This window comes from Notamacropus eugenii, chromosome 2, assembly GCF_028372415.1.
Source record: "Notamacropus eugenii isolate mMacEug1 chromosome 2, mMacEug1.pri_v2, whole genome shotgun sequence".
Lineage (NCBI taxonomy): Eukaryota > Metazoa > Chordata > Mammalia > Diprotodontia > Macropodidae > Notamacropus > Notamacropus eugenii.
The window spans coordinates 247081479-247094226 of NC_092873.1; the positions used below are offsets into that span (position 1 = coordinate 247081479).

At 36.1% G+C, this 12748-nt stretch overlaps 1 protein-coding gene and 1 long non-coding RNA gene across 7 annotated transcripts in view; one reads left to right on the forward strand and one right to left on the reverse strand.

The window, feature by feature from the left end:
• Window positions 1–12748, reverse strand: part of IPCEF1 (interaction protein for cytohesin exchange factors 1) — a 207826-nt gene that overhangs the window by 79997 nt on the left and 115081 nt on the right. For 4 of the 5 annotated variants that reach the window (XM_072643746.1, XM_072643745.1, XM_072643749.1 and 1 more), the window contains 2 exons: window positions 7969–8005; window positions 7112–7281 (listed from right to left, as the gene is read on the reverse strand). In XM_072643746.1, the coding sequence (XP_072499847.1) occupies window positions 7112–7281; window positions 7969–8005 (207 nt within the window). Of the gene's footprint in view, window positions 1–7111; window positions 7282–7758; window positions 7943–7968; window positions 8006–12748 lie in introns of those variants that run through there. The other variant, XM_072643748.1, reaches the window with a different exon arrangement.
• LOC140527083 (uncharacterized) overlaps window positions 1–12748 on the forward strand; it is a 36465-nt gene that overhangs the window by 21963 nt on the left and 1754 nt on the right. Inside the window, exon 3 of one of the 2 annotated variants that reach the window (XR_011974664.1) lies at window positions 9532–9620. The exons of the other annotated variant lie outside the window; for it this stretch is intronic. This is a non-coding gene — a long non-coding RNA (uncharacterized lncRNA). Of the gene's footprint in view, window positions 1–9531; window positions 9621–12748 lie in introns of those variants that run through there. 2 annotated transcript variants of the gene reach the window in all.

Sequence of the window (12748 nt, forward strand, 5' to 3'; positions counted from 1 at the left end):
CAATTATGCAAAGGATGGATTGAAGAAGAGAAAAAAATAAGGTTAGAGAATCATAGTGATTATAATAGTCCAACTAAGAAATGATTAGGGTCTAAATTAAAGTTGTGACCATGTGAGTAGCAAGAAGGGGACAGATGAGCACCATGTTGTGGAGGTAGAAATGACAATATTTGATAACTGATTAGATATGGAGAGGGAAGGAAAAGGAGTCAAAGATAAGAAGAGACTGAAAACCAGGGAGCCTGGAAAGATTGTGGTTCTCTTACCAAAAACAGAGAAGTTCAGAAGTAAGGTGGCTTTTGGAGGAAAGATGCTGACCTCTGTTTTGGACATAGTGAGTTTGAGATGACTACAGGACACCTAGTTTGAAATGTCTAAAAGGAATTTGGTGATACAGAACTGGAGTTCAGGACAGAACAGGGTTAGAGACAGATGAGAGAGAAAAAAAGAGACAGAGAGAGAGAGAGAGGGAGGGAGGAAGGGAGAGAGAGACAGAGAGAGAGATCTGGTAGGAGATTACATCAAATATCATCCAAGAAGATAAGATAATTAAAATAACAAGAGCACAGGACGTTGTCCAGAGAGAAAGTATAAAAAGAGAAGGTCAAACACAAAGCCTTGATAGGGGTAAGGATGGGGAACAAATGGCACTCCTTGTAAGAAGATTTTAGGTGTTGTCTTCTGTTCTGGATTTCTCTATTGTCTGAAAAAAATGTCCTATAGAACATAGATTCTTAACTTTTTTTTTTTAATGTCATGGACCTCTTTGACAGTTTGGTGAAGTCTATGGATGCCTCAGAAAAATGTTTTTAAATGATTGAAGTGCTGAATTTCAGTTGAACATTACTGAAAATAAAATATTTTTTCCCATCTAAGTTCCTGGAATCCATGGAAATTTATCTACTGACCACCCAAGCAACCCCTGATTAAGAACTCCAGCTATAGAGGAGCAAGTAACAACTATGAGATACAAATAATAATTCTCACCTCCTACCGCATTCTCAATTTCTGGTAATCAGGTTTTCATATCTACCACTCAACTGAAATTGTGCGGAGGTCACCAATAATCTGTAATGGAATGACCTTTCTGAATTCTCATCTTTCTTGGCCTCTGCAAGAAATGATACTATTGATCACCCACTCTTTCTGAATGCTCTCATCTCTGGGTTTTGTGACACTGTTCTGCCATAGTTTTCTCCCTACTTCTCTCACCAATTCTTCCTGGTCTCCTTTGTAAGATTTTTATCCATATTCCACATCCTATTATGAATATGCCCCAAAACACAATCCTAGATTTTCTCCTCTTCTCTCTTTACACTTTGGTAATCTCACTAGAGGGTAGAAAGGTGGCACAATGGATAGAATGCCAGGCCTGAAGTCAGGAAGACTCATCTTTAAGTGTCTGGGGCCACATTTGAACTCATGAAGATGAGTCTTCCTGACTTCAGGCCTGGTCTTCTATCCACTGGGCCAAGAAAATCCCAAATGGGGTCATAAAGAATCTGAAATGACTGAATGAGAACTATCTCATAAGCCCCCATGTATTCAACCATCATCTCTCTATGTTAATGCCAGATCTACTTAACCAGTCTTCTTCTCTCTCCTGATCTAGTTCCACATCTCCAGTTGCCTAGTGAACATCTCTATCCAGATGACCCAAAGGCATCTCAAACTCATCATGTCCAAAATTATACTCATTGTCTTTCCCCCTAAATCTCTACCTGCCCCTAATTTCCCTATTCTTGTTAATAGCATCACCATTTTTCTAGTCTCCCAGTTCACAACATACATGCCTTTTCCAATTCCAATTGACCAACAAGATTCACAAATTCTTCTTCCACAACATCCCTGTCATATATCACCTTCTCTCCATTCCCATTACAACCATCCCAGTCCATATTCTCATCACTTCTCACTACAATATTTTAAGCCTCCCTGCTTCCAATCTGCTCCTTCTTCAATCTCTTCTCTATTCAGAGATTCATATTCCTACCTAATTGATATTCCTGAAGCACAAATATAACTGGGATACTCCCACATTCAAGAAGCTCCTGGGGTTCTCCATTGCTTCTAGGATAAAATACAAATTTCTTTGTCTGACATTTAGAGTCCTCCACCATCTGATTCTAACCTGTCTCTTCAGTTGATTAAACATTACTCTTCCATCCACCTTACCCATTTTGTAGTCTAAACTGACCCACTTACTGTTCTCTCTATAAAACATTCTATCTCCTGATTCTGCAGATGCACAGGTTGTCCATATGCCCAATATGATCTCATCTTCCCATTTGCCTCTTGTGACCCAAAACTCCCTTCAAGGCTAGGCTCAACTGCCAAGTCCCAGCAAATGTCTGCAATTTGGTAAGCACTTTACAAATGCTTGTTGATTGACTGGCTGACCTACTTTAGGAGGCTACTTCTGATTCTCACCATTGTAAAGTCTTTCCTTCTTTACCAAATCACTTTAAATTTAAGCTTTACACATACTGCATTTACTTATCTGTGAATATATTGTTTTCCACAACAAAATAGAAACTGCTTGAGAGCAAGAGCCTTCTTGAATTGTACCTTCTATCCCTAGTGGACCTAGTAACAAATCTGGCATTTAACAGATGATTAATAAATGCTGGTCAAACGATTTTTTTCACAATTCAACAATTCATTCAGTTGAAATGTATCAAGCACACACCATGTGCTAGGCACTGAGTTAGCTGCTGAGAATTAAAAAAATAAAAAAGAATCAGTCCCTGCCTTCAAAGATGTTCTCTTGGAGCTGGAAAGGGGGACAAAATACAGACAAATAAATATGAGATACTAAAAACTGAGTAAGCAGGAAGCATCAAGATTTGGAAGAATTAAGGAAGGCTCCTTGTAGGAAGTGACACCCTAACTAATCCTTGAAGAAAGACAAGAATTCTGAGAATCAGCTATGAGGAAGAAATGTATTTCAGACCTAGAGAATGGTGTGAAAAAGATAATTTAATTTGGCTAGAATTTAGAATTTGTGAAGAGTAGTAATATGAATTGCTAGAAAATAGATAAGTGGGAGTCAAATTATAAAAGTCCTCAAAATTCAGATTAAAGATTTTCTATTGTACAAAACAATTACTGAAAGTTTTTGAGAAGGGGAATGACATATGCTTACTTAGATATTTTCATTTTTCTTTCTTTCCAAATCCTCATGTTCTCAAATCCATCTCCATTGCCGAGTTCTACTAGGAAGGAAGATAAGCCCTGTTGCAGGTGCTATTTTCAGTTTTAGAAAGTCCATGGTAACCTTGAACTTAGAAATTGTCTAAATCAGCAGTTCTCAATATGTGATGCCTTGGGATCTCTGAGACCCTTTTCAGGGGGTCAACAAAATCAAAATTATTTTCATAGTTAATACCAAGATATTTTAATTCATGACACAAAAAATATCAACAATGATGACCCCTATAAACAAAAGCTTTTGGGGGCTCTTCAATAATTTTAAAGATTTTAAAGTGGTCCTGAGACCATAAAGTTTGAGAACCACTGGTCTAGATTATAGTACAAAACCCAGTCAAGTCCCCATGTACCAGGCATCAGGAAGAGTTTTACAAAAAGCAGTATTCCTACCCAACCCATGTCAATTTCTATATCTGAGACCTTCGCTGAATGTTATTTTAAAAGGGGGTGGGGTATCCTAGCAAAGCTGGTTTGGTTTAGTTTTTTTCTTTTATGTTAAGAAATTATAGTTTTTTAGGTCATTTAGTCTCCCTCCAAAAAATTCTCTTCATTTTACCGATGAGGAAATGAAAGTCAAGAGATATAAAATCAATTACCTAAATTCAGAGATAGTAAGTGGTAGAGGCAATATTTGAACTCAGCTCCCCTGACTTCAAATTTTGCTCACTTTCCATTATTCCATAAACATAACTATTTTAAAGAGACTGTTTTCCATGTCATATGTGTTTGAACCTCCCCAATCAATCATACTATGCAAGCATAAAAGAAAAAAAAAAGATCCTGGATCTGGAATACTAAGAAATACTGCCCCCAATTTAAGCCATATCTTTATGAACCGGTCTAGGTTTGAGATTTTTAGAGAATGAAGCACAGCGTATTTTTAAGAGATCTCCCTAAAGAAGCTACATGTACCAATTTCTGTCAAGGCTATTATTGGGAAAATTGGTGCTTCTGTGGAAGACCTCAGTTCTATTTCTTTGGCTTTTAAATATAAAACTTCTGAGAAAAATCATGGTGACCTTAATCCTTTTACTTAAACTTGAACTGAAAGGAGGACCCATTTCTCCCAACAACCCAGAAACAAACCAGTAAGTGACAGAATTTGTCACTAGGTAAAAATAAAGAATTTGAAAGGAAACAGGAAAGAAAGTGGCTCAGGACCTTGTCTGATGACTTGATCAAAGGTACCAAAAGAACAGCTACCAACAGTATTACTGAAACCAAATTCTGTTAGGGGCTGAAAATAAATGTAATCTTCGACTAAGCATGTGTTCTGGGGTCTTGTTTTTTATTTTATACTAACACTTGATGGCCAGATTATGAATGTCAACTAATGATTCACTGGTGACTCTTTTCCTCCATGAGAAAAAAAATCAGCTTAGGGTCAGAGGAGGAAGTGTTCTATATATGACCAATTTGATGTAATAAACCCCACATCAGTACTAGCAGAATCTGTCTCTTTCAAACTGGTAACCACTCAAGCTAATGTTCTGCAACCTGAGTGTTGTTCATCCAGGTGGAAAGAAGTTCAGGTAACATCAAGGACAGGAAAGAGGTACATGAACAACTGTAAGTTTACTTTCTTTCTCAATCAGGGGCACTTTCAAAGCCATGGCCCAAGTAACAAACTCTATAAGAGAAGCTACATAAACATAAAACAGTTAATGGCTACCCAAAATTATGCAGTCCTCTTCATAAGGAAAAATCAAAGCAAAAGGTGTCAATGGTGGACCAGCCAGAGCACATCTCCAATCTCTGTGGCTCAGAACATATTTAGAGCAATAGGCAAAAAAGTTTTTCATAGCATCATTGATTTAGAACTAGAAAAGATTTTAGAGGCTATCAAATTCAACTCTTTCATTTTACATATAAGGAAACTGAGGCACTGATTTTCCCAAAGTCACACTTCTAGTAAGTGCCTGAGGTGGGATTTGGAAAACAGATCTTCCTGTGTTCAAGTCAGGTACCCTCTCTATTCTGTGTTTCTCATATTATATTTCTTAAAATGCAAAGTTTCCCACAAACCTCCTAGTTGTCCTAAAAAATGTATTTATCACATATGTGGAAAATCTAGATCAATGACTTTGACAGTATGGTATAACAGAAAGACCATTAGCTTTCAGTTAGTTCTAGATTCGAGTCTTGGCTCTACTACTTACTAGCTGTGTGAATGTAAGTAAATCACTTCTATCAGCCTCAGTTTTCTCATCTGTAAAATGTATTATTTTTTAGAGGACTGTGCTGAGGAAAACACTCTTAAGTCTTAAAATATCTACAGATTTGAGCTGTTAGTATCATCTGTATCCCAGTTAAATATAATATCCTAAAACTACATTCTTTATAGGTGCCTGGTAAGTGAAACTGGTCAGCTCAAGATTTTGCCCACCATTAAACAATAGCATTTTATGGGAAGTCCAATCAACTCATGTATAAAGTTTCATATTCTAAAATTGTGAAGCTTAACAGATGCATATGAATGTAGACATAACTAGTGGAGAGTATTATTTTTTATTTTCCTAATCTTTGGCAGAGAAGGGGGCTTTTCTATTAACAGACACTATCTTCCAGAGCACCAGGACTTGTAGCTAATGCATGTATTTAATAACATAAGTAAGGTGCTCAGGATTTCAGGGAGGAAGAAATGCTTTCCCTCTGAATCAGCATGATATAATGGAAAGAACCGTAGACTTGGAGCTATAAAATCACAGATTTAAAAAGAACCTCAGTGTCCATATAATCTAATCCCCCTATACTTCACAAAAGAGGAAACTGAAGCCCAGGGAAGTTAAGTGACTTGCCCAAAGTCACAAAGGTAGTCACTGTCAAAGGTGGAATTCAAATCCAGAGCTTCTGAAGCCAAAGCCAGTGATCTTTTCACTGTACCATATGAAGTCAAGAGACTTAGTTTAAACTCTAAATTCTAATACTACCTATTATCTACAGATATGTCAGATAATTTCTGAGCCTTAATTTTTGCATCTATAAAATAGAAATAATAATATACTATCAATCTAGCAAGACAGAAGTGAAGAAAATACTTTAGAGTACTACACAAATGTAAACTCTAAATATGATTGACTCCTTCTGAAATTTGCCTATTTCTGGCCCTATACAACTGAGATCTGGTTTGTGAAGCAGGCCATAATATTTTTTCCAAATTTATTCATTTATTTGTTTTCAGTTTTCAACAATCACTTCCATAAATTCCAAATTTTCTCCCCCTCCCTTTTCTCTCCCTCCCCAAGACAGCATGCCATATTTTAATCAAGCTGTTAAAGACTGAATTCCCAAGCACTTCATCAAGAGCAGGCAAAGCAGTATGTTAAAAGAAGGAGACAGTGTGGTTTAATGCCCTCCATCTATGACAAAACCTTAAACACTGGGGCAAAACACAAAGCTGAAATAGCTGTTAACTATGTTAATGGCAAGGTTCACAGTACAGAAGAGGAGGAAGAGGAAAGCACAATCAACATATAAGCTGTAGTGGTTTCTCTTAATCAAATTAACAATCTGCAGCATACATAGCATGTGCCCATTAGACAGAGACCCCCGAGGAGTTTTGCTCTTCATTATCTTTTTTTTTTTTCATTTATCATACTTCGGTATCTTTCATCTGAAATGAGGGAAATCGTTTCCAGAATTAACTGATGAAATCTGAAAGCCCCATCCACAAATGGCTTAGAGTTTTAAGGCAAAAGCACGGTGGAGAGGTTTTGTCTTGATAAAACAAGATTGCCTTTCTCACAATTTTACTGATGCAGAAAGGGCTTCTACAAGGTGTCAGTCAATTCACTGAGGAATCACTTCCTCTGCTCAGAATGGAGTCCCTGGAGTCATGCCCTGCCCCAGCGATGGCTCTCAGGTAGCAAAGCTCAGGGGCTTAGGGGAAAAGCGCACTCACCATCTGATTGCTGTACCAGTACAGCGAGGCCCCCTTGAGCACCACCCAGAACTTTCTCCATTTGTTGCTGAGGAAGGTGCCTTTTTCCTTTTTCTTGTATAACCACCCCTGGAAGTCAGCGTGTCCCAGATCTTTGCAGGATATCCTCCTCCGGCTCATTGTGAAGAAACCTGCACAGCATTCAAACCAAGAATGAAATGATTATTCTATGCTCCGGGAAGCCCGAGAAAGAACCTGTTAAAACAATCAATTACTTAAAGCCAATGCCTCCAAGTTGCTATATCACGCACCCCAGAGTTCCCTGGAGAACAAGTCTGAGAAATACAAATTGCCACCTCCTTGGGAGCCTCAGCTTTCAAAAGGCATAGCTTCTATAGAAAAGGTATAACAAATGAAACAAGAAGGAAGGAACAGTGTTCAGCATGAGTCGTATTTAAAAAAAAAAACAAAAACATGCCATTAGACACTGTAAATTAGAGAATAAAGTGCATTAGACCACCCGGCATATGACTGCACAGCTCAGCTGCATGCAGCCAGCCCCAAGAGCTGCAGTTACGCAATAGAAGCGTGCGGGCTAATGCCCATTTACGCGTGAAGCTACTTCCCTGGCTCTCAATTCCACTATCTTCCAAGCCCCACTGACATACCACAAGGGATTAATCCCAATGAGCAGCATGTCGTCATTTCTCAGAAGCGATGGAAAAATAACCACGAGTCAAGCTGCCTGCCAACTAGCCCAGGCTCACGATACTCAGACAGGCAAAAGAAAAAAAAAATCGGATCCCAAAGAACACATCCAAAATTATAATAATAACGATCAATAATAAAGGAACAAATGAGAGCTCTTATTACAATACCTTGAGTTTTCTTCCTCGGCTTCTGACGCAAGGGAACCTGCAGGAAGTGCAGGAAGGAAAGAAAAGAGGAAATTTCTGATTATGTTGTAACATTTGTAAAGGAGAGAAGGAGGGAGGTGGTGGTGTTCACGTGCAGGATAGAATTTTCAAAAAGAAGTAAACGAAAACAAGGTACAACAACAACCCTTCACTTGGATATAAAGGAAAGCTACTAGCTGCTGCCTAAAATGAGCTAATTAGAATTGAGGTAGATAGACTTGAACGGTAAAAAAAAAATGTTACATTGTTTTTATCACTAGAGTTTCCTGTTTCCACCCACAAGCAGTTTTCTCACTAGTACTTTTGAGTCAAGAGAGTAATACTGGTCTTTAAAGGAAAATATAAAAACGGACATTATATTATGATAATAAAGACTTTTCATTTTCTCCTGAGCTGGGAAAATGAAAAGTCTGACACTTTAACCCTTCTCACTACTTAAAGTTTCTAAATGCTGATTGTAATTTAAATAAACATTGAAAGGTTTACAAGACAGGTTGTGGAATTTATAGGATTGTCATTGAAACCATATCTTAACAGAGTTACACTAAAATCACATCAGGTAAATAACTTCCAGAAAGGGAAATTCCAGTCTTCCTTGGTTACACATCTGTATTTATCCAACTTTTCTATCCAGAAAATCTTCTTTATATTTAAACTCAATCTTTCCTGTTGTAATTGAAAACTATTTCTTTTTACATTCTCCTTATGTGAGAATGACTTGAAAATATAGTCTACAAAGGATAAATTCACAGTCTACCTCTACCTTATAATATTATTTCAAGCATCATATGTGTACATATAGATATTATATGAAAATGAACAAAGTTTATTGCATTTTAAATTTATCTGAGATATAATTATGTTATGCACACATATGATTCAATTTTTTAAAGCCCCAGTTACTATAAATATAAAAAACAAAATCTATTTTAGCTCATAATTCCTCTTGTCTCCCTCTAACTTCTCTCTACAGCAAATATCCTTCAATTGTCCTTTGGGAAACTTCCACTTTTAAAATTTGTGTTTGTTCAACATTACTTTTACAGAATCAATATGTGTAATGACTTGCCCTTTAACAAGTGTGCAATATTCATAGCCCAAAGAAAAATCTGCGTAACTGAAGAATCAATGAGAGAAGTTCATAAGTAATTTTTATAGTTTATTGTGATGTATATTCTTGTATAGTACAAGTGTCAGGTGCATGACACAAAATGCTTATAGGCATAATAGACATGAATGTTTTGAACTTTTTAAAAAATATTTTAAGACCCAGTCCCTTTCTGAAATTCAAAGTCTAAGTATGCTTCACATTTCTTTCAACAATGATAATGAAAATAAACAGCTTAGTTTCATTTAGATGATTATTTCTTTTTTAATATTCATATTTTGCATTTCTATTCTAAGGCTGATAAAGTTTAAACACAAAAAAACAATTTTGAGTTAGGTAAGTAGCTATAATATCTAGGATGGAAAGGTTTACAAAACACTTTATAAATATCTCATTTTATCCTTACAACAACCCAGGGACATTGATGCTACAATCATCACCATTTTACAGATGAGGAAACTGAGGCAAAGAGGAGAAGTGACTTGCCCAGCACCACAAGACTAGGAAGTTTTTAAAACCACATTTGAACTCGTCTTAATGACTCCAAGTACAGCGCTCTATCCAATTCTAAATCCTAAGATTTGACATTTGAAAACAAGCAACAACAAAAGAATTTGTTTACTTTTGTATGAGGTCCTTAAGATTTATGTGTGTGGATAGTACTATTATCAGGATAAGACCTTCTCTGAGCAATCATGTGATCTGGGGCTAATTCAAAGCTTCCACCACTGTCTTTACCTTCAATATATCATCCCCACTGACCAGTCAATTTGTCATTAAACTCATGCAAATAGGGAAATTCCTGTAGATGAGTGGTTTTCCAGGTATAGTCCTAGAACCTCTAGAGGTCCTGAAGAGCCTCCTGAGGATCCATGAGGTCAAAAAATTTTCATAATAATACTAAGAAATGTCAGAAATCACATTGCAATGAACCTTTAAGGAACTACCTACAACTCCTAGAGTTCTGGTGTAGTATCAAAGAAAAAATGTGCATAATTATCTGCAGAGGCTATTAAAATAATCCTTCCTTTTCCAATAACATATCTATGTGAGATCAGATTTTCTTCATATACTTCAACCAAAATAACACATTGCAACAGATTGAATATAGAAGCAGATATAAGAATCCAGCTGTCTTCTATTAGACCAGCCTTAAAGAGATTTGCAAAAATATGTAAAAGAATGCCACTCTTCTCATTAATTTGTTTTTGTTTCGGAAAATATAGTAATTTTCATTTAAAAGTTGTTATCTGTGTAAACATGTAGTAATGAGTCTATTACTGTTATTTTAAATGAATTTAAAATAAATTTTTAAATTTTATTGGTTTTAATATCTAACACAGTAAATATCAATAGAAATAACACAAACAAAAGTTCTTTGGAGTCTTCAATTTTTAAGAGTATAAAAGGGTTCTTAGAACAAAAAATTTGAGAATTAATCACTGATTTTGTCTCCAGGAGTCCTCCATTAAGATGCAAATAAGTTACAGGAGAGGAGCAACACAGGAAATGATTAGCACTCATTAAAATTTTGGCCCAGATAAATTCACTAGATTGGTTAATAATAACAGAACTTGAAGGTTTACAGAGTGTTTTCTTCACAGCCCTGTAAGGCAAGTAAATTAAACCTAGCTGAGAGCAGGCTCGTGGACAAATAGAACTCAAAATTGGAAGGAGGCTAGAAAGAAAGGTTTTAACTTTCAGGGAAGGAGCTTTAAGAGCAGTGGCACAACAATGCCAAGACAGCTCAAAAGAAAATGACAATAAGAGGTAATCAAGAGCCATTCCTAAGGAGTACAAGGAGAGGAAGGGTGGGGAAGGGGGAATCATTCAATTGTTTATTCAACAAATGTTGAGAACCTACTATGTGCAAAGTAAATCACACCTCATTCTTATACTTCCCAATCCTATACCCATCATTATTTTGGTACAGTTGAACTCAGTTATTTAAGGACAATTAACAATGCAATGCCCAATAGCCACAGTAGAATCTTGTATTCTCTGTAACACTCAATAAATTGCATAACTGAGAAGAAGTGGTCTATGGTGGAATATTAACTACATAAGTCTACATTGTTTCCTTCTTATATTTTCATCATAGATACCCTTATTATATGCATAGACTATCCAATTAAAGATTTTATTAAGATGATAAAGTAGACATATGAGTTATTAGTTGCCAATATCTCCTGGGTTTCCATTTTCTTAGGAATAATACCATCTGTAATCCTTTTTCATTATTTGGAAAATATATGATATATAAAATATATTTCTGCATTCTTCTAAAATTATATTACCTCCAACTTGGTTTTCTTCTGTATATATTTCACCAGATTCATCAACTCCTCCCAAATTCATTTTCTTAACAATATTTCTACTTCTTTGTATAGGACATGGGCCACTGAGGTGTTGAGTCCAAAAGTGGTGGTTCCACTGTCATCAATTATGAGAATAAATCATTTTATAAAACACTAGCAAATCTGCTCTATTTCATGGATACCTGCTGTCCTTTCATTTTCATTTCTACATACCATTGGGGGTAATATGGCCTATCCGGGTCTCACGCTAAGCTTTCTATGGATTTATTTTCCCCTCCACTGCTTTTGACTGTTTGGTGAAACTATTATAATACTATCTATAAACTACTATTACTCTCCATAATATATTGCAAATTGGCTTAGAGCACTGTTCTCAGCATTTGTCTCTTCAGTTGGCCGGGGGACCAAATTTTATCTGAATCCTTTTGGCCTCCTTGTTGGAGTGGTTCCTTCATATTAGCTAGCTATTCTGAGAAATGGAGATACTCAAAATGCACATCCATTCCCCTTTTATCAGTCAATAGCTTATTTAAATAGGTCAGGTTGGAACTGTTGCAATTTCATGCAGTATCTTCTCAGCTTTATACTTTCTTCTCATTTGGTTTTACGCTTGACCTTTGCTCTAGTTAGTCAATGATCTAGCTATGGGAAGGCAGAATTCCCCATTGCAAACCAGTCATTTTCTGAAGTTAAATTACAGTAAATTTTATTCTGGAGGATATATAGTGCTTTCAATTTCGGTGTCTTACAACTTCTTGAAGGAAGTTTTCATGATAGATAAAAAGCTTCTGAGAAATTGATAACTCCTATTTTTTCTTTAATCTCAAAAATATATTTTCCAATTTTTTACTAACTTCCTGAAAATTCACCTTCAATCAGTTAAACAATCAATTGTTCTGTCAACAAATATTTATTGTCATCTATATTCCACTATATGTACAAACACTGAGGATACAAAGACTTGCACTTATATTGTATATAACTTGAAAGAACAATTTTTTGCATGTTGTCACCTCCCATCAGGATATAAGCTCCTTGAGGGCAGGGACCATGTTTTTGCTTTTTGATGTAAGTCCAGAACTCATCTGTCTGGTACAGAATCCAAAGGAAAGAGTGATTTATAGTTGATAAGGTTCATCACTCCAGATACTCTTATTTAGGGATAGATAACATTGTAATGACAACAAATCTCTTGACATCAGGGGTTGTGTTGTTTTTATCTTCTTATCCCTAGTCCTAGTGCCTGACTTATTTAATTTTTTTGACAAGCAAAAAATATGGCAACCAAGTACAATATCAGTTAAGACTAACTCTC